The sequence below is a fragment of the Parus major genome, unplaced genomic scaffold, assembly GCF_001522545.3.
Source record: "Parus major isolate Abel unplaced genomic scaffold, Parus_major1.1 Scaffold376, whole genome shotgun sequence".
Taxonomy (NCBI): domain Eukaryota; kingdom Metazoa; phylum Chordata; class Aves; order Passeriformes; family Paridae; genus Parus; species Parus major.
The window spans coordinates 51,418-72,619 of NW_015379297.1; the positions used below are offsets into that span (position 1 = coordinate 51,418).

Consider the following 21,202-nt stretch of genomic DNA (forward strand, 5'->3'; position numbering starts at 1 on the left):
GTTTGGCTTTTTCATTTTTTTTGTTACAGTTTGGTTTGGGTTTTTATAAGAACCAGTTAAAAACCTGTCTCTCTTAGAATTGTCTCTCCTTGTTGTCATCTGTAATGGTGCCCTGTGTTTTGGCCTAAATACACACATTTATTTTGTAGGACTGTTCGTGTGGCAATGCAGGTGCCTGTTGTCATGACCTCTCTGGGACAGAAAATCTCAACTGTGGCAGTGCAGTCAGTAAATGCAGGGTCACCATTAATAACCAACACAAGTCCAACTACAGCAACAACTCCAAAGGTAGTAATCCAGACAATCCCTACTGCGATGCCAACCTCTGCTGAAAATGGAGACAAAATCACAATGCAGCCCACCAAAATCATCACAATCCCTGCCACGCAACTCACGCAGTGTCAGTTGCAAACGAAAACAGGCCTGTCTGGGTCAGGAAGTATCAACATTGTGGGAGCCCCATTGGCTGTTAGAGCACTAACCCCAGTGTCCATAGCTCATGGGACACCACTAATGAGACTGTCAGTTCCTGCTCAGCAGGCCTCTGGCCAGACTCCTCCCAGGGTGATTAATGCAGTTCTCAAAGGTCCAGAAGTTAAATCAGACACAGCCACTTCGAAACAGGAATGTGAAGTGAAAACACTGCAGCTGGTAAAAGAGGAGAAGCCAGTGGATGGAAGCAAGACTGTGACCCACGTAGTAGTAGTTAGTACACCTTCAGCTATTGCCCTTCCTATAACAATGAAAACAGAAGGAATCATCACATGTGAGAAATGAAGAATAGGTTTTTTCCAGCATGGACTTCTAACTCTTAACGGTTTTGAATATACTGACATAACTGGGGGAGGGATGTGGATGCCACCACCAAATCATAAAGGAGAGTTTTGGAATGCTAATAAACATGCATATGTTGAAGACTTACTGGAAAAAAAATATTTTCCTGTGTTTCAGTGGGAATTAAACCACACTGATATGCTGATAAAAACTGCCTCTTCCAGCTGGGAAACAGCTGAACCTATGGAGAAGGAGAGAGGGACTGAAAAGGGACCAAACAATTTCACTACGCTACCGGTTACCAAGTTACACTAAGACCTGAAACACTAATAGAGAACTGTGTGAGAGGTTTGCCCTGGTTTTTAGTTTTCAGGGGGAGAGGAAAGTCTCATTGTTACACAAATGGCAAATTTGATGCATTTTATGTGCATACCAGCGATTACTACTGTGTGCCCACAGTACTCAACTGGTGCTATGTGAAAACTATGCTACTAGGTGTTGTAGGAACTGAAATAAAGGAGATTAAAGAGCTTCTAAAAGAAGACAGAGACCTAGAGGGATTTCTGTATCGTACAGCTTAAGCAGATTCAAATTGAAAGCCTTAGACTGATTTTCAGTTATCTTTCTTGAAATAAGCTAATGGCTTGTTTGTGTAAAGCTTTTTTATTAAAAGAAATTTTTTAAAAACCTTGTACCTAGCACAGTATTGTTATAGAATAACATGTAACATATTTTCTATGGTAGTTAAGAGTCTGTCTAAATTTCTTAATCCTGGACAAAGTAGCAGCAGGTTTTCTGCCTTCTGCTGTACTATGCCTGTTTCTCTCACTTAGCCTTGACATCTGTGCATACATTTCAGTTTCAGCTCTACTCTCACTTCAAAGGTCACGCCCAGCATGAGCTTTTGTCAGGTAGTTCTAAACCTGTAAATTTTTTTAGTTGAAGTTAAGAGGGAAGTACCAGTGTTCAGAACGAACTATAATAGTTTGTATATTCAACATTTGAAGTATATTCTATTTTGTTGTACTCTTGTTTCAAAGTGTATTCAAGTAGGTTTTACTGAAATACAGAAAGAAAATTTAATGGTGTTTGGTGTGCATTTTATTTTTTCCTTCCTCCTTTCTGCTAACCTGTTAACCTTCTTTTCTTATTTGAAAGCTTCCAGGCACTCATCCTAATATAGATGATACAGTGTGAAATTCTGGGACTCCTCCCTGCTTCAAAGGGCTGATCAGCCCTCTCACTCTTGTTTAAAAACCTGTGAAGCTTGCTGTAGCTGGTGAGGTAACTTCTGGCAGGGGTCTAGTTCTTACACATTTTCAGGATGGTGAACATACACATGAGTTCTGTTAACTGCCTAACTGCTCCTCCAGCTACACCAGATATTAGTTCTGTATTTCCAGGCCATGTGCATGGCTTGAAATGTAGCTTACCTTGGTGTCATGGGCACTACACTGGCACAGCAGGCTGTGGGTAGTCGGGTGCACAGTGGACCCCCAGTTCCTAGTGATATGCCCTGAAAAGTCTTACAGGCAGGAGCTTGGGTAATCTTGAAATTGCTGAAGTTTCAATGATCATCTAAGTACTTCATCCCTGGAGGAGCAATTTTAACAGCTGTCTTTAACTGAAGTCTTCCATAATGCTAAAAGACACCAGAATTAAATACTTCACATGCTGAGAACCAGGTTAGTTGTAGAGTCCTAGCAGCAAGGCCCATTTTTCCCTTCAGCTGGTAAGAAAAGTGGAAATAGCTCCACACAGCCAGGCCAGCATGTGGAGGACAAGGAAAAGCTTCTGGAAAAACAATTCTTTTTCATCCTCTTGAGCAGGAAAGTGGAGTTTTAAGAACAAAATGAAGCTGAAGCAGATAAAAAAAATGTGTATAAGGCAGCAATCCCTTCCATTTGCAGCAATCCAAAGAATTAAAGGTTCTTGCACATGAACTGTGTTTCTGGCATGGGGTAGAGGACAAAGACCCCTTTACACAAGGAAATGGAGAGAGAAGACTTCTTTTCTAAGAAAGAGGTAGGAAAGAGGAGGGGAACCTGGGAAATCTCTCCATTAATTTGGCAGTCTAAGAGGCACTAATGTTCTGTGTAAAGGGAATTGGAACAGTGTAAAGAGAGGCAGGTGGAATAAATGTGAGCCAAAGATAAGAAGAGAGAAACAAGTCTTGAAACCTACAATTGTAAGTCCAGTCTGTAAGAAACCTTATTCTAAATGGCTGTTATTTGTATCTGAAAGAGATGCTGTATCTCAGAGCATGAAGTATATATGTTGAGTATTTGTAATTAAGACCTTGCCAACACCTAATTTAGATGAAGTCAAATGGGGACAAACTATCTTCCTGGAATTAGATAAGGATCTCCAGTTGATGACCTTCTCTTCTTAATGCCAAGACTTCCTTATGTAATGGCAAAAAGTAGAGGAATGAAGGTGCTCAACTCCACTAGTGAATGGGATAGTCAGCTCATAGTGACCTCTGAGACTGCCATGAGATACTGAGTGCTGTATCTTGCCACAGAGCCAGTGAAGGTCCTTTGGCCACCAGTGATACTTGCTGCCAGAGGATATTTACCTGGAGTTCATGAAGTGCTGTGAGAATTTCAATCTGTGTGAGGATGTGCTGTAAATTAAATGGAAAGGGCGCTTAACCTGATTCTGTAAATTAGTATGTTTTTACTGCTGGTATTGGAGGACATGACCTCAGGATGAGGAAGCTTTGGTCAGGTTTGTAACATGTGAACCAGATGAAAGGAGCACTAGAATATTGAAATAGTATCTAGCTATACTTCCAGGCTTTTGCAATCCCATTGAAAAACCTGTTGTTTTGTACATGTGTGAAAATGGAATTCACTTTTACATTTGAATCTGGTGGCTCATGTAGAAGAGTCCAGGCTTAATGCATCCTTGGCAAGCACTAACTCGTAGATGTGTGGGTAGAATGAAACCTGCGTGGAGTGTGCTTTATACAGAAGGCATTGAGACATACACAGACGTGGTAGCACTGATTTTGCAGATAAAAACCTCTTCTTTTTCAAATCCACTGTTTTAAGTTATAGAATGAAAAGGGTGATGCTGTATAATCCACAGGGGAAAAAAAGTCATAACTGTGAGTTGCAACTGAGAATAAAGGTCTGAGTGTCAAAAATAATAAAAGTTGAAAGGGGAATCCCATTCCAGAGGCAATGTTTTTTTTAACTCTTATACATCTTTCCTAGTGAAGGGTTCTGGGCCTTGACACAACTGAAGTTGTCTGGGTCAAGTGTGCTGAAAGGAAGGCTGAGCTCTTGGGATCCTCTGCTAAATGATTTCATCAACTTTAGGGCTTTGGAGAGTTTCATCTGTGGTGATTACATGTAAGTGAGCCGGGGCAGTCAGAAGTTGAGAAGAAAATGGAGAGGTGCCTGAAGGCTCAAATTCATACTCAGCATGATGTGCAGCAGGGATCTCAGCTGCATGTGAAGATTGTTACTGCCAGAATAAGCAAAGTGCATTCTGCCTTGTCGAGACAGTTCAAATAGTAGGTGTTAAGCTTATTAAGAAGATCCAAATGACACTGTATTTGGAATCTAATTGTTCTTCAGGAGAGATAGTGTTTTAATAAGCTTGCAACAGCTTCTGCCTTCCAGCAAATTAAGCAAGTGGGTAATTTCTTCCTGCAGCTTGCTTGAGAATGAGATAAAAGTGTAACTGCTAAAGCTAAGATGGCTGTATCATACATATCATGGTCTTTCTCAACAGTTTGGTTTCTTGTGTACAAAAACTAAATGTTGCAAGCAAAAGAATGAATTAAAATGTCTTAAGAATCATACAGATATACTCCACTGTGAGAGTGACAGGGAGAATTCTGCAGCTGTGGTAGTTCAGTTCCTGCTGGTAAAAAGCATCCCGTAATTGAGCCTGTGGCTCTATGCTCTGGCATAGATGGAAAGGTGGAAAGGTGCCACACTGATGGACACCTTGATTGGCCTGAGGAAAATGGAGCTGCTTATACAAAAGTGAAATGAAATAATGGGCTTTTTGGTGGGAGTGGTGGGGATTTTTGGTTATGGTTTAGTTTGTTTTCAAATACAGACCTGATCTTTGCTGTCAAGTCAGGGCTTTCTACCACAAGTGTAGTTTCTTCCAGAAACTGCCAAAAGGAGTCTGGATGTAAGCTCAAGCTTCTGGTGTGACTTTTTGTGGTAGATGAGCAAGGATTTGACCTACTAAAGCTACCCTCTTAGAGGTCTACATTGTGGTATTGATTTTAGAAGTGTCGATGACTATAGATGTTAATTAATGGGCACTTGTATTACTTCTCCTTCTTGCAAGACCATTTGAGGGAAGGTCCTAAGAGAAAATAATCCTGAGGCAAAGCACTGCATCTCACCCCTTCTGCACAACTGAGGGTAGCCAGCACCATAAAAAGGACGCTGTCAGTGTCTAGTTGGTATGAAACATGGCAACAGTGCTCAAAGGTCTTTTTGTGGGGCACTGGGAGTGTTGCATCTCTTGCCCAAAATCTCCCCCCAAAATACCACCATTCTGTCTTCCAGGGACACAATTTGCTCTTTCTGAAATTCCAGCCAAAGGAGGTGTTGGCAATGTTGCACATACCTGGTAAGAGTATTCACTCTTGATGGTAAGGCTGTTGTCTTCCTTGGTTGTAAAATCCTTTCTGTCTGGGGGAAGACAAATCCACATAAATCCCAGGCTGATTAAAGGAGCCTCTGCTTGAAAGCAGACCATTACCTTCATCCTGCAAGGGTCAGGAACGTGCAGAGCGTGTTACAGCTGCACAACAGCACTTCATTTGTTTGCCTGATGAAGACTGCATTTGTGTGGGAATTTGGGACTCCATGTTTCCCTTCTCAGCAATGTAAGAATAGTAATTTATGGGCTGTGCAAAGCTCATACTTGTGGCATTTCTTCTCTTCAAATGAAATGGGGTTTCAGAAGAAAGCGGCAGATACAGCTGCCTCTTGTAAGGCACCAGCCTTCCCAGGCACACTTAACAGCCCTCAGGGAGGAATTCTTGCACCTTGCTTTGCAGGACTAGCTAGGTTTGTAGCTCCACACAACTGTTGGAAAGGGGAATATTTACAGTAATACAGTGTAGGTTTCCTCTCTATCTAGAAGAACGAGCAGCTTAACAGCTAAGCATAACTCCCCTTCAGACTTCTTGTGAAATTTGGACATTCCACGTTGGAGAAAGTGTGCTGTGAAGGCAAAGCAGCCATGCCACTTTGAGATTAGGGCTGGGGTGGAGAAAAAGAGGTCTGGAAGGGGAAAGACTCAGTAACAACTTGAAGCTCAAACTACTTCAAACAGGTCATCTCCTTGGCAACAGAAACCTGGGACAGCGAAGTGAGAAAGCCAGCAGCAGAGATAATACTTTCTTCCAAAGAGTTTTATTAATAAACACCTGGAACATTTAAGTTACTGTGCGCACCCTACTTCACATGGAGACACTGCTTTATTTGCCCTGCCATATCTTCCTCAACAATCTAAATGTCAGCCCAACTCCAACTGTTGTCCCTCTTTCCTCCTTTCTTCCTATGTCATTTTCTGGCATAATGGCATGTTTACAATCCATATATGCAATTCCTATGTCACCAGTGAACATCACAGGGTTACTATACTAACACACCTCTGTTATAGTCCAGATGCTTTGCCAGAGTTTCCCTGGGTCACAGGAAGAGGCTCCTGAACACTGTCACTGTATAATTTCTAATCAGATGCGGGATCACCAACTCCTCTCAATAAATAAATTTTATCTTGTAACAGGTTCCAGTGTAGGTTTAGATTCTGAAGATAAAGAAAATCTTTTAACATTAAGACTGGCCCTTTACTGAAACAGCAAGATTGACAGGACTACAAATTTAAACCATTTAGAAAAGTAATACTCAAAGCAGAGGAAGATATAGTCCCTGGTTAGCTGTGTCCTCCAGAGGGAAGCACAGAAGAGACGAAGGTACAGTCATATACATATACATTGTTCTGGAAAAGTGAGGGTATTAATCTAGGTCATAGTCAGCCTTGGTTTCCTCACCTGCTCTTACTGGGGGGGGCTTTCCTCAAGGTTCTTATAAATTTGTCATCTCAGGTCACAGAAAAATGACAAGACTACAGTACTATGAGCTTAGTTTTTTGTCTAAACTGCACTAAACTTTCTTCATATTGCAACAGAAAAAGATTAAAGATAATCTCACTGGGTAGTCAAACCTCACTCCCTTAGGTACTTGCAGAAGCTTAACATGAAATAAAAAAAATTAGCATGCTGTCAAGGTAAGTTATTTTACAAACACAAGTGTTTTCATTTAAATTCTAAGGCCTCCACATTCATTAGTGGATTAAATCCTTAAAACAGGGGGCTTAGTTAAAGGATAAAGCTCATTTGCCTTCTAGTTTTCAAACCCTGACATGGCAAGAAGAGCATGATGAGAACACTGGCTTCCTTCTTCCTCCCTTGAAGGCTACAGATTAATGAGAGCTGAACAGCAAGTGTAACTCCAAACAAATGCCTGAAATAATGGTTATCAACAGTGTTTCTTCATCTTGCAATAGCATCTAGATTCAAAAGTTTTCTCTAAAATAAAAAACTGGTGAGTTCAGACACTGCAATACCAGGTGGCATTCCCAAGACATTACAGCAGTCTGTCAGGGTCCTGATTAAAACTAAAGTCACATACAAGGGACAGGTGATCAGAAGGGTAATTGAATGAGGGCAGCCTGTTGGGCCCAATTTGCTCTTCAGTCAGCAAGCCCAGGGCTGAGTTTACATTCAAGGCATGCTGGGAATACCAGATATAATCCAGTGTGTGCTGGCACTCTCCAGAGGGCCGGATCTTCCAGGTGGTGTAGGGGGGCTCCGACTGTCCATCAGGGCTCAGCAGCTTGTATGCACTGTTTAAATTGAGGCTGGAGTTCAAAAACTCCCTATAGACCTCCTCGGTCGGCTCTGCATTGAAGTCTCCGCAGACAATCAGGGGGATCTTTGCTCCTTGGGTGATGTTCTTCAGGTTCTGGAGGAGGTCACAGCCCTGAGCAGAGCGGAACTTCTCCCATCCTGTGCGGGCTTTCAGGTGGGTGACAGCGATGCAGAGGAGTCTCCCAGTTTCATGGCACTTCAGTGTCTGAGCGATGGCCACCTGGTTGGTCTTCAGCTTCATGGCAGTCAGCCGGATGTTGGCACTGTTGATGAGCTCAAAGCGCGCCTTGAGGAAGAACATGGCACAGCCATCTGGCCCATTGTTATGCTCCACATCCAGGCATGGTGACCATGGCTTTGGGAAGAAAGTGCACTGGTAGCCCAGGCGGCTAAGGAGTGGCTCAAAGGTGTCAAAGTAGTGGTCAACTTCCTGAAGGCACATGATGTCGGGCTTGTACGCAAGGATTTCCTCCAGGATGAGGCACTTCCTCTCCTCCCATTTCAGAGCTTCCATAGGGCACTGAACAAAGTTGTCTTTGCCTTCCCCGAGAGCTGGAATTAACAAGGAGGGGAGACAAAAAACCCAAAAGTTACCAATAGCTGAAAGGAGACTGTCATCCTCTAGGATTTATCAGTTTACATGCAGGTCATGGGTTTTTCAGGAGTAGCTGGTGACTTTGAGGGTACCAGATTTGCTAATGGACGTGAAAACCCCTTCACAAGTCACTGGAGTCATTCCAAAAAAATTAAGTTCCTTTTACAGACAGAAGATACATTAAAGACATTCTCTCTGCCCACAACACAAAGGCAAGTACTTCCACATGTGGCTATTGCAGCTTAAGCGAAAATAAAATTAAATGGGTTAGAAGTGACTTAACCTCAGAATGCTAAGGCAGTCCTTATGAGGGAAATTTCCCACACCAAAAGATTTTAAAGTGAGGCTGCTTGCACTCCTCACCTTACAGCCATGATCCAAAACTACCTTGGTAAAAATTTAAATTATTTTTAAGCATTAAGAATATCCTCCGTAATAGATCTGAATTTCTGGATAGTTCACCAATAAGGTAATCAGAAACTGAATACAAACTTTACATATGAAACTTAGGAAAAGAATGAGTCTTCTCATAACAACCATCACAGCTTTTAGAATTCAGTTAAGACAGGAATTCAAGGCTACCTTTGGCATCAGAATTGCAAAGAGAGACCTTTTTTTCCCTTACCTGTGGGAAAGCCACCATTTCAAGTGCTCAGAATATTCCCCTTGGCCCTCAGTCAGCTGTATCTCATGTAGTTCACTCCTCCCGCTTTGCTCTGACAGGGTTTTCATTGCTACATTTGGTGTCAGGGTCATACCTTGAGCTCACAAGCATCTCCTACCTTGGGCAAGGATGTTCCACTGCATGACCCGGATGGGGCGGTGGTTACTAGCAGTATTTTTCTTCAGGTTCACAAATTTTCTCTGAAATCGGGGTGGCCGCTTCTGCAAAACAATCTGACATTCCTCCAGCAAATCCTTGGGGTCTATAGGATCCAGCCGTGCTGAGTCCAGCTGCCCCAGGCAGTCCTGATGCTGGGATACGGCACCACTGCTCAGCGTCTTGGCGAGCACACTGTAGAGCCGGCTGGTGCTGTTTCCCATGGAACACACTGCAAGGGAAAAACTGGTGTTAGAGATGGTCCACCTCAACTCTTCTCATCATCTGGGTACTTTGCTGCAGTGCCAGCCATTGGTGGTTTGTGCAGGAGCCTGTTCCTGAGTCTGAGACAAAATAAGAAGGACGCAGAGATAACATTAGTCCTTTCCAGTCTCATGTTCTGCCTGTCATCAGAGCCTGCAGCCTGCAAACAGCCTGGTTTAAGACATCATGCTTCTGTCTTCTAAGGCAATAAAGAAGTCTTTCAACCAGAATAGCAGGGCTAAGATTAATTCTGCATATGTTGTAGAAACACAATAAAGCACAATTTTCCACTGCTCACAGAGGAGAGAGCCCAGCAGATGGACAAATGCTTCCTGATCCTTATTTTATGTACAGGATTTGCATCTGATAGAGATGGCACTCTGTATGGCCTGGTACCCTGTGTCCATCTGGGATGCTTCCCGCGCTGGTCCTGCATTAATTGACATTTGGGAAGGAGGGAAGAAGCCACCCAAAGAAATTTTTCTCGGAGGGGCTGCTAAGAGCTTCCTCTGTGCCTAGCAAAAACCAATAGCTGGCTAGCTCTGAGAATTGACAACCTATTAAACCATTTAAAAACCTAGATCTGCCTCTGTGAGATTCACGTTTTTTAAGGATGGGCAAGCCCAGAAAACCTCTCTCTTGGCTTCCGGCTTTTTAAGAGGTAAATGGGTGCCAGTTGGACTACCCCCACATGGCCCAGCCAGCCTCATGTGGCCTGGCTGAGATTTTCTGCCCCCTGAGAGGTGGTGAGCAGGCTGCTGAGCCCCTCACTGAGGAGTCCACCAGGCCCTATGCCAACAGGCAGCTGGGGCCCTTCCCAGCAGAGCCCACCAGAAGCATTGCTGGGCCATGCTGGCCAGAGGCTGTACCAGTGCTGGGAGCAGCCCCGAGGCCAGAAGTGGACGGGGGCTGGAGTGGCCACCACTGGCCCGGTCCAGGAGCAGCCATGTGGCAGGGACTGAAGGGCCAAAAATTGGTGCAACCAGGACAATGGCGCACTGCCACTGCTGCCTCAGCATGGCTTGCATGAACTTTGTTTAGCCGCTTTTAGCCAGCCATGCTGGAGACAGAAAGACAAAAACAGCAGTGGCAGCTTCTCTTGTTTTTGGCACTCGGCATGAATAAAGTGCTGAGTGGAACTGGTGGCCAGCATGGCTCACACAGTGTCGGTGGAGACCATGAGACTAGCAGCAAGAGGCACAGCAAGCGATCTCCCCGACGCACAGCCTGGATGAGATCAACCTTTCAGCACTGCAGAACTCTATAAAAACTGTTTCAATTGACAAAGCTTGAGAGAAAATCAACCTATGAAGACCAATTTTCTCCCAAATCAGGCAAAGGAAAGGGTGAAGAACATGGAACACTGAGGTCAGTAAAGAAGGAGTGAAATTCTAGTTAGGAGGGGACTGAGGAGATGCCTTGGTCTTGAGCTGAAATTCTATTTGTAAGCCTATGGTGAAGATACATTTTTGATATATCAGACTTAGTTTTTTCCCTGTAATTCACGAAGCGCATGGGGGGATGCAGCATTCACCCACAGCCCATGAGTAAAGGGCACTCATGTGTCACCCTGAAAACTTTGGAGCTTGTTGACATAATTTCTAAAGACTTTCCCAGGACAGTAACTGTAAACATAGACATGTATACATTCTTTCTGATACATGTCTTTTGATGGACATCTCTCACGGCCAGTGCGGTTTGGAAAGTGTTATCCTGACCATCCAATCCCTGGCCGTGGTCAGAAACCTATAAATTGTGAGAGAAGAAATAAAGTCTCTCTTTCCTTCATTTTACCTTGAGCTGCGTCTGTGTGACTTACTTTGTGTCCAACAGCGACACTTGTGCTGGAGCGTGTGCATACTGAAAAGCTGTAATCTAATGAGAAGCTTGAACAGAGAGAGATGAGAAACTCTGCCCCAGGGATAGAAGAAGAAAAGCTTCTGTTCACAGAGACAAAAGAAGAGAACTTTTGTTTTCTTATGGTAGAGCAGCTCATCCTTAAAATATTTCCCCGTAAGTTGACATGGCCCATGAAAGCAGCTTTGGGAAAGCTGCAAGGCATGGGAGGGACTTTCACACTGTGAACAGATTTTTCTTTTCCTCGGCAGCTGATTCACTGTGACACTGAAGCCACAAGAGAATTGTTTCTTGTGGGGAAGTCTCCATGGTATGCCAAGAGAAACTCCTCTCCCTGCAAAAACTGATCAAAGACTGTTGTAGAAGTGGTAGCTGAAAATCTCAGGTTTTGTCTCTGCATTGTCCATGGGAAAGAAAAGAGGTTGTGAGGAGGGGAGGAGAAGTGTTCTGAAGGTTTTATTCTGATTCTAATTATTCTTTTAGTTCTGTTAATAAAGTTTTCTTTATACCTTTTAAGTTTTAAGCTTGCTTTGCCTTCCTCCTAATCCATATCTCGCAGCAGGAAATGAGTAAATCTAGTAGGTGTACTGGCGATTTTAGCCAATGCTAAACCCACTACATTATTTGATGTATTGGCTGGGAAACTCAAATTGGGGAACCTAAACCACAACACCTCCAGGCTGCAGACTCCAGGCTGCAGACTCCAGCCTGTAGGACAGCCAGCAGGGTAACTCATTTCCTCTGGTTAGTATTTAATAGGAATCTCTGATCACAATTTTATTTATCCCCAAAGCAGTAAGGCTGTCATGAGCATGAAGCAGCCAGATGCTTCTCCTGACTTAGACCTCAGGATGTGGAGTGGAGAAGGTGGTGTTTCCCAACTCCATATCCCTATGTTCATTCCTCCTCACCCTCCTTTTTCCCTTTTATCTCCTCACTCTTTTGTTCTGTGACCTCAGCTTGGCAGTTTCCAGCACTCCCTGCAGTCCTCCCTGGACCCCACAGCCATCTCCTGTTCCTTTGGCCTTCTTATTCACATGACCTGCACCCAAGCTGCTGTCCCCAGCTCTCCCTGCTAATGCAGCTGGTCCTCACCCAGCCCTGTGTCTCTTACAGGGAGACCCCCCATCCCACATGGGCTGCTACAGGATGGGGATGCAGGTGTGTCCCTGCTCTGTTTTGCTGTGAGGTGCTCCCTGCCCAGGGAGGCAAACATTTAGTTTTAGATAAGCATTGTTAACGTGAGAGGTGTGGCTTTAAAGCCCAGAAGAGTGAATTCCGTCCTCTGACTCAGGGGATGGGCCCTGAGAGCCTGGGAAGAATTGCTCCATCCTGGACCCCTCATGGGGTGACAGGGCTTGCTCTTTCAAACATAGACAGTGCTTGCACCACAGCAACTTGCATAAGAGGCAACGCTGTTTTGTTGTTGTCTCAACTTACTTATTTACTCTGAATGCCTTTTGCAAAAGGAATCTTAAGCAAAAGAACTTCAGAGTTGCACTGCTGTTGGCCCACAGTGGTTTTAAAGTTTATTTGTACATCTGATTTACTTAAAAAAGAGGATGAAATCTTGTCATCTTGTGCTCACATCTTGCAGAAGATTTGGGGTGCTACCCAATACACCTGAATGTTAAGACTGAACTACAGCACTACCAATTTTAAGAGCTGGTGACAGACTAGACAGGCTAAAAGGGTAGGCAGGAAGATGGACACCCTTACAGGAGGAAAAGAAAGACTGCAGTATAAGCCTCTCGTCCTTGTAGTTAGGAAAATGGATACAGTTAAAAGACACTAAAAGCTACTTCCTTTAATGTGTGTTTTGTCTGTGTAAGTCCATGGAACAGTTCCAAGAAAGCTGTGAAATGGGAATTTAGATTAGATATAGGATGTTGTTCTCATCTCTGTCCTTTTAGTTAAAGTACTAGGAGTTCCTCAAACTGAGATGTGAGCTCACACACATTAATGTCTTTCCAGGAAAGCTATGTGTAGTGTTTCAGTTTCTGCAGTCTTTCTCAGTTCACAAGTCTTCTCAAGAAGCCAAGTACTGCTGAAGTAGAAGTGGCATTTAATAGGGAAAACATAAAATCCCTAAGCAGTACCTTGACACAGCTGGGAGGGAAGAGGTAGCAGGAATGAAGGCACGCTCTGTGCTGGATACAGAAGGGTGCAGTTTACACACAACCAGGGCTGCCAGGCAGCCATGCAGAAACCCAAAGAAATCAATACATCTTTTAATAGATGCTCCACACCACAAGGAGCCACTCACCTATTTTTAGGACAGGTACAACCCATAGCTAAGTGCTGCAACTGGAGATAAGCACACAGTGTACTCTGCTGCCAGCAGCTGAGTACAGTCCCTGCCATGCCATGGATGAACATGGCTCATGTGGGGGTCTCCAAAGGAATAGTGAGATATTATTACCCTCCAAGAAGCCATTAGCAAGCTCTTAGGCTGCTTGTGGCTTGACCTTAGTCAGAGGGATGATGCTGAAAGGGACAAGTTAGGTGTAACACAGCTGGAGTCAAAGGTCTGTTGGCAAAGCCGTGAGCAGCTTACAGCTGTTACAGCAGGATCAAGGCTAAGTTCAGCCTCCACCTGCCAAGCTGCAAACAAAGCCAGAGTTTTGTCTAAATCTCATTATCCCTGGGACCATGGTGTATCCAGCTCTTTGTGGGGCATAAAGCATAGACTAACCTTAACTATGGCCCGGAACTGATCTGACAGCTTTTAAAGTCAGTCATGTCTCAGGAAGGAAAAAGTGCTTCAGTATTCTTTTGAGGACCCAGAGAAGACTGTGTGAAAGAGGGTCTGGGACTGTAAATTAAGAACTTTCAGTCCTGGTATAGGTGTCTAGAAAGTTCTTGGTTGAAGGAGGGGGGTCCTTTGGAAAATTCCAACTTAAGATGACTGTTTATCTGCACAGGTTCTTTGTACTCAAAGTGCTGAAATAATGACAACACAGACTGAGGTGTTCTACAGAACAGGGGCCAGACTAATAACCTGAACGTGAAAACGCCAAACACAAAATCCATTTTGTTATTTCTGCAATGCTGAACCATGTCCACAGCAGTCCAGCTGTACAACACAAGAACAAAGTCACCACTGAAATCTTATAGTGCAAATTATGTGACCTGTAACTTGCTGGGATAATGTGTGCTGCCAGTGCTGTGACACTGTGGTGTTGGTGAGGACAGAGGCACAAGCAGACTCCTGAGCTTGCACTGTAGTTGTGGGTAGCAAACATGAAAGTGATTCTCTTCATGTGATGTACCAGGGAACATCAACTCAGCAATTACTATTCAAGGTGCTTAAAAATCAAAAAGTTGCTTCCTCTCAGCAAAGGTGGTACCTCAGCATAATAAGAGCAAAGGAAGAATTCAAACTGTGAATTAAATGTAAGAAAAAGGTGTAACATTCAAAGATTTCTTGTATAATGCAGCAGAGATGAACTTCTAGGATCTCAGGCAATGAGCCATAGGAGACTTTGCTTCAGAGACAAGAGCTGCAGAAGGGTATTGGGCCCTGACCTTTTAGGTAAGGCAAAGAACATTCGCATTTCCCTTCCCTTCAGGTCATACCTCCCAGCACCAGTTTCAGTCAGAAGTCCTACCCTGTTTACCACAGGGCTTTCCCTGCCAGGTGAATGGCTCCACACACCTGCAGTCTGGAGTTGCATCAGCCTCCACAGCCTCAGAAGCTGGCAGCAGCTAGAGATGCCCTCCCTGTAACCCCAGTCATAGGAAAACCTTGACAGGCACCATCTCCACATAACAAAATCTGTGCTACCAAGGTATCATACTACATGTGCAACCTTGTCTGGGACAGCAATGAGAGTATGTCAGAGTAGGACAGAAGCTGCCTGTTCTCAACAGGCAACATCAGAAAGAAGAGAAAACCTCAAATTCTGCCTCCAGTAATAGATAATCAGTGTTTGGCACAAGCTCTGGAAACCTTTATCTTCATGAGGGCTTTATTAATCATGACCTTGATTCTGTCATCACTCTGACGCATATGCTCCTCTTCCCTGTAGTGCCATGAAGTTTAAATCCTGCCACATGGCATCCTGGCCTAGCTTCAACAGAAGGAATGGAAACACCCTGCCCCAGCCTGGCTTTTAAACTCCTGTAACAGCAGCAACAGGGAATGAAGTCACTTCACCCCAATCCCAGCTGAAGGCAGTAGGGCAAAGTGGATCTCCTGCATGCCCGGTATGTAATGCAGCCTCAAACATATTGCCCAGAGAAGCTGTGGTTGCTCTATCACTGGAAGAGTCCAAGTTCAGCTTCAACAGGGTTTTAAGCAACCTGGTCTAGTGAGAGGTGTCCCTGCCCGTTGAGGGAGGGCTGGAACCAAATGACTTTTAAAGATTCTTCCAACCCAAACCATTCAATGATGAATAGTTGGGCTTATCACCTCTCCCACCAGCAACTGTCTGGAGCCCTGATGCTGCAGCTTTCAGCAGGAATGGTTCTGGATGAGCATTCTAAGCCATGGCCAAAGTCAACAAAGGTGGCTTACGGCTGGATCTGACAGCAGGGGTGTGGTGGGTATGTCACTGCCCTGATCCAGGTCTGGTCGTGGTTAGAGTGCAGGGTGTGGGGTGCATGCCCAAGGTGGTGTCCACACAGGTTGCACAGGCACTTTCCAAGTCTCATGTGGGAAATGAAGAACGGGGTATATTTAATGGTACAGGCCAATGACTGTACTGATGACTACTGCTGCCTGCCAAGAGAGTAAGCTGGGGTGTTCTCACACACTGTCTTGAATGAAAAGACCCCGCTGTGAGTCAAGCTCATCCTACACAAAGTGCAACGCTAAAGGAGGCCAGCTCAATTATCAGCATGCTCCCGACAGCGGCATATGGACACTGACCCTCTGGATCACCAGACAGGTCACCCCACCGATACCTGTACCCAGCCTACATGCGGGCACAGAGGTTGCCCTATCCCTCAGATGGAGGACACCGAGCCAGAAACGCCTGAAGCTCCAGCAGGCTGTCCGGCAGCGCCTGTCGCGATGTTGCGGGATGCTGCCCGCTCACACCGGGTTGGCGAACTCCACGGCCGCTGCCTTAGAGCCCAAGGGCCGGTCCAGTCCCAGAAAGGTGGCTGGTGAAGGAACAAGGAACACGATGTGGGCAGGACAGTCCAGATCTTGTTCCAAGAGCAGCAGCCCAGCACCAGTCGCCCGGCTGTAACCCTGCGCGGTTGCCGAGGCGGCTACGCACCCCTCCTTGGTCAGTACCCACCTGTACGGGGCGGCGTCCCCAGGGCAGGCTGGCCGCCCGCTGCTGCCCGCGGGGCGGCGTGGCCGGGGGACGGTGGGTAGGAGCGGGGCCGCGGCAGCGGCAGGAGAGAGGCCGAGGCGGCGGCGGGAGCACAGCAGAGGGCGGGGAGGGCCGAGCAGAAGCAGCGCGCGGAACTCTGGTACATGCTCCCGGCTAGACGGAGCAGGACCGGCAGGGATCGGGTGAGACCGGGAGGAACCAGCGCGCACCTCCTCCCCCCGCCACCGCGACCACGCTTATAGAGGCGACGGCGCCTCGCGCAGCGCATAACATCGGGCACTACCACCCTCACTCGAGAGGGAGAGACAAAGTACAAACAAACTCTCCCAGCACCGTCGCCCGCACACCGAGATCGCTCGCAAATACCGACAGGGCAGCGCTTTCCGCGACTGTCCCGCGGCTTCCGCTGCCGGAGGACGTTGCGGTAGGAAGAACGCGCCCCATGGGCGCTCCCGCCTCCCCTATTCCACCGTGGAGTGGTTTGGCCCGGAGGAGGTTTCCCGCCGGTGATGTCAGCAAGGGGCGCCCTTTGATCCCACGGACGTCAAAGCACAGTGGCCGCCCAGCCCCACCGGGAATTGCGGGCTCGGCACACGTGCGAGCCCATATGCAGCCGCACAGGTCTTTGTACCGCTAGAGAGAGGCACTGGGCTGCCTCGCTGAGACGCGCCCCTCGCCCTCCCCACAGGCGCCACGTCCTCAGGACCACGTCGAGAGGACATTACCCCAGCGCAGCATCCCACACGTGCCATCCCCAGTGGGAGGAGCTTGCGAGGCGCTGGACTGGAGGGAGAGCAATGGAGCAATCCCCGATAAGGGGGTCTGGGTCCCAAAGCAGGGAGCTGGGGGTGTCTCTGCTGGGTGCTCTTGTTTCTTGTTCCCCCTGCTTCCCGTGTCCTCTTCTCTCCATTGGCTTGTGTCAGGCCAGAGAGGCCAAGGGCAGCTCGAAATTCCTGTGCTGAAGGTGTCTACAGCTAGTCTGAACAGGCTTCCTTCTGAAAAGGTGACTTTTTTTTTTTTTTTCCCAGAAATATTTGATTTTTATGTGTTTGATAAACTACCAAGGGGGTCTGGGGGAGGCAGATGCCTTCTGTGAGGGATGCTGCTGCAGGAACTAGGACGAGCTGGCAGCATGGCATTAGACCTGGGTCTGCTTAAATGCCCCCCGGGCTCATCCCTCTTTTTCTCAGGCTTTACCTTGCAAGGAATATGGCATTAGGGGACAGCTGCTGATCCCTGTGGTTGTTCCAGTGCCTGCTGTCAAGGTTTTTTTTCCAGCTTGCTGTCTACTGGGCTTAGGATGATTATAGCCATGCTCTGGAGACAAGAGAGAATAGTAGAATCATTTAAGCGGGGAAAGACCTCCAGGATCATCAGGGTGGAAAGTTTTGTTTGGGTGCTGGGGATGTCCTTTTCTTGGTGGGGTCTCGCACCCCAGCAGCCCACTGCACCAACTATACAACATGATGGGGGACACTCAGGAAAAGGGGCATTGGGGAGGCTAAGGATGCTTCTAGTCCTGTCACATTAACCACATGGAACCAATAACCCACCTCTCCAACTGCCAGACAGTTCAAGAACTGATCAATATGAATGAATAGTGATCTCAAAAGTATGGTGCAAGCATTAAAAAAGACCATTCCAGAGCAACCTCAGACAAGTTGTCTCAGTTCAGCAGCATCACAGGCTGGGCTCCGCTGCTGAGCAGAAGTCAGGTTTTGGAGAGGATCTTACCTCTATTCTTTGTGCTGTCAGGATGAATTACCTGCAGGCTGCCTGTGTGGGTGAACATGTGACCTTGTTCTAAGCTATAAGCAAAGGGGATTTCACAACCTCCCTGAGCTCCCAGAAAGCTCTTGTCTGTTTTGGTTTTGGTCACATATGTAGGCATGCCCCTAGGTACAGGGGAAAGGGAGTTTGGACCTCTCCAGGGACAATATTGGCCTCCAGGGCTGGAAGCAAATGCAAAGGTGCTATCAGAAAGATGAGACTCGTCTTTTCTACTGGCATGTCATAAGATCTCTGACTTTCTAGTTGCTTATCTTCCCTAAGCATAACAGCTGATCTTGCTTTCCCCAGTGCAGGAAGTACATCTTGACTTGGGCAACACTGGGTTATCCCTGCCCTTGTTCTAGCAAGTCTTAAAATCTTGCAGACTTGTTTTTCATGGGCCTGGTCTTTATTTTCCCCTATAAAAAATAAACATGCTTCTTTCACTTCATGTCTTCTAAATCTTTTCTTACTGCTCTCTCCTCAAGCCTCTCCTTGGCCCAGCTCTTCCCCACTGTCTCCTGCATACTGCCCACCACAAATTTGCTCATCTTTCTTTGTCTCCATTCCAGCTACATTTGTCATTGTCAGGTCATTCTTCACCAGAATTTTCATAGAACAAGGAACTTTACTTCCCCTCTGAAGGCAGGTGCACTGTTTGTCTTTCTTTCATCACCTGATACGTCTCTTCTTGCTTAGATTTTGGAAGGCACTTATTAGGGGTTCAGAGACAACTTGGAAGAATATCTGGTCGTCTGGGATGAGGGAGCTTTTCTTTCTGCCCATCCTCTACCTGCTTTGCTTCCTTGTTCAGAGTTTTCTGTCTCATTTCTAGAGCTGGGTTTGATCCCTTGTACCATTTTGATGCTTTGAACCCTCTTGGCTCTGACTGATTTCATCCCAGTTTCTTCCCTGGAGACTTGTGCTAATTCTGTTATTCTCATCTATAATTTTATCTATTTGTCTTTTATACTTATTTCCTCTTTGATTATCAAAGCATAGATGGTGATAGTCTCACACATCTCAGCCCTCTGCTGATGATGTTTTTCTCTCAGCGCTGCTTTTCTCTTCAAAAAGACATCTATAGAGCAGCTGCAGTTTCAAAGGTGGGTCCTAGATCTTGGTGCTTAAACTTACACCTGGCTGTGTGTAGGCTCATCTAGCCCGCCCTTGTTATGTGCAAACAGGATCCCAGAGAGTGACCAGTGTTCTCAGGGCCCGGAGCACACTATAGAAAATGCTGTAATTTAAGATGAAGGAATGGGTTCTCATTTGGCAACCCAACAACTGGTTTATTCAACGCAGCCTCAAATAAGTGCAGGGACAAGAACCGAGGATTGGGCTAAGGGCATGGGGTTAAATGAGGGGCAAAAGGGGCGAATCTGAGGGTTGAGGTCTAATAGGGACAAGGGAAAGTGGTGCAGGAGTGGATAAGGGTTAGGAGAACCAAGGGGATAACAGGGGTGGAACAATGTAGCAAAACTGAGCCAATGGGGGTTAAGGAAAGGAAGAACATTCTAGGAAGGGCACTTGAATGGTGAATGGGGCTGAACAAGGGTGACATCAATCCCCTCACACTATCAGAACACTGCAACCCAAAAGGCACCAACATGTGGCTGCAAAAGGCCTATGGGAGGAAGGCCTTTTCTTACTCTATTCTACAGGGGCATTTCTCCACTTTTGCCTCTGCCCCTCCAGGGTTGAGGCGTTTTGGTAACAGGCCCCTGGGCCTCCACACTCCCTAAGCAAAATACTCCGATGTAAATGTTTTCAAACAAACTAAAAACCCTGAGAAAGATAATTAAACAACAGGTAGGTAATTAGTTCCTCACTAACTTTTTCAGTTTTGTTTTCTGTAAAATTAATAGCCTGGCCTCAGCAGAGAATGCTGGGAACGTGGGGGAGAAGAAAGGAGGGAAAAGGCTGGGCCCCAGATTTTTCTGCTTTCAAGCACGTGGGCCATTACTTGAAGATCTCTCAGCTCTGATTCGTATCCTTTCCACTTTAAATAAGCATAGAAGAGACAGAGGCTTGACTGCCATTCAAGACTCGGAGCCCTGGTTCCTTGTGAGGCTCTGTACCTGACCAGGCTTGTCTGCTCTCAAGTCTGGGCACCCTTATCAGAAGGGCAAACTTGTGACTGAGAAACAACAAACTTGTTGTGCATGAACCTCTGTAGTCAGCTTGTTCTCCCCTTTTCAGAAGACCAGATTCTTCTGGAACAAAGGAGTGGTTGGTGATCTAAGGAATCCATGAGCTGTCCCAATGGCCCTGCCATTTCTGGCAGGATGTGGCAAAGAAAATCCCTGACAGTAATGGCCAAGGGGATAGGTAACCTCGGTTTTGCTGCTGACAGATTAGAGACTTGGTGACAAGGAAGCTGCTGGCTTTGTGTCCTTCTCAGGCGACAAGGCAGCTGGGCCCCTCTCTGAGCTTCAAGTCCTCAGATCCTGTCAGGCATTTTCTGGCATTCAGGTGTCATTCCTGATGGCTCTTTGTTCTGCCCACCTGCCCTATGGAAAAAAACTTGGCTTTTCCCTAGAGCTGGCTGCTCATCCTCCTCACCTCCCATTCCAGCAGATCTCTTGGAGCTGCTCACCACCTAGTGAGCTTAGAAGTATTTAACTAATGAATGGGAGTGTGTCGTTCCGATTGGGAACGGCGGGAAGAACGACACAGACTCTCGAGGGAGTCAGAACAAGAGGATCCTTCCGTTTACTGCTTGCAGGCCTGCTTTATAGACAGATACATGGAAAGTACAGAAAGGAAACTCTTATTGGTTAGTAAACTGCTACATTACCATCATTTGTCAGTGGGGTTCACCACCCCCCTGACTTTCTCCTGCAAGGAAAACAAGGAACACAAAACAACATCTGCAAGGTTGTTTTGTGTCCCTGAGGATTGTTTTAATTCTTTCT

General features: G+C 46.1%; 2 protein-coding genes and 1 long non-coding RNA gene across 11 annotated transcripts in view; 2 read left to right on the plus strand and 1 right to left on the minus strand.

Moving 5' to 3' along the window:
* The window catches only part of ELF2 (E74 like ETS transcription factor 2), a 35,058-nt gene extending 33,201 nt beyond the window's left edge, over positions 1-1,857 (plus strand). For all 6 annotated transcript variants that reach the window (XM_015616207.3, XM_015616210.3, XM_015616211.3 and 3 more), the window contains one exon: positions 150-1,857. In XM_015616207.3, the coding sequence (XP_015471693.1) occupies positions 150-777 (628 nt within the window). In that variant the 3' untranslated portion in view covers positions 778-1,857. The remainder of the gene's footprint in view (positions 1-149) is intronic.
* Positions 1,858-6,151: 4,294 nt separating this feature from the next.
* NOCT (nocturnin) lies at positions 6,152-16,801 on the minus strand. Its single transcript, XM_015616214.3, has 3 exons — positions 16,476-16,801; positions 9,068-9,337; positions 6,152-8,242 (listed from the first exon to the last, which is right to left on the minus strand). Exons 1-3 carry the CDS (start codon positions 16,780-16,782, stop codon positions 7,407-7,409), a joined length of 1,413 nt encoding a protein of 470 aa, XP_015471700.1. The 5' UTR covers positions 16,783-16,801; the 3' UTR covers positions 6,152-7,406.
* The window catches only part of LOC107198932, an 18,908-nt gene continuing 14,503 nt past the window's right edge, over positions 16,798-21,202 (plus strand). Inside the window, exon 1 of one of the 4 annotated variants that reach the window (XR_001519142.2) lies at positions 16,798-17,517. This is a non-coding gene — a long non-coding RNA (uncharacterized LOC107198932). The remainder of the gene's footprint in view (positions 17,518-21,202) is intronic. The other 3 variants (XR_001519140.2, XR_001519141.2, XR_001519139.2) reach the window with 3 other exon arrangements.

Coding starts and splice junctions, on each gene's coding strand:
- NOCT (XM_015616214.3), bottom strand. CDS start 16,782: ATGCGCTGCGCGAGGCGCCGTCGCCTCTATAAGCGTGGTCGCGGTGGC. Junction 9,338..16,475: donor GGGGACGCCGCCCCGTACAG/GTGGGTACTGAC, acceptor TTTCCCTTGCAG/TGTGTTCCATGGGAAACAGC. Junction 8,243..9,067: donor GTGGAACATCCTTGCCCAAG/GTAGGAGATGCT, acceptor TGTTAATTCCAG/CTCTCGGGGAAGGCAAAGAC.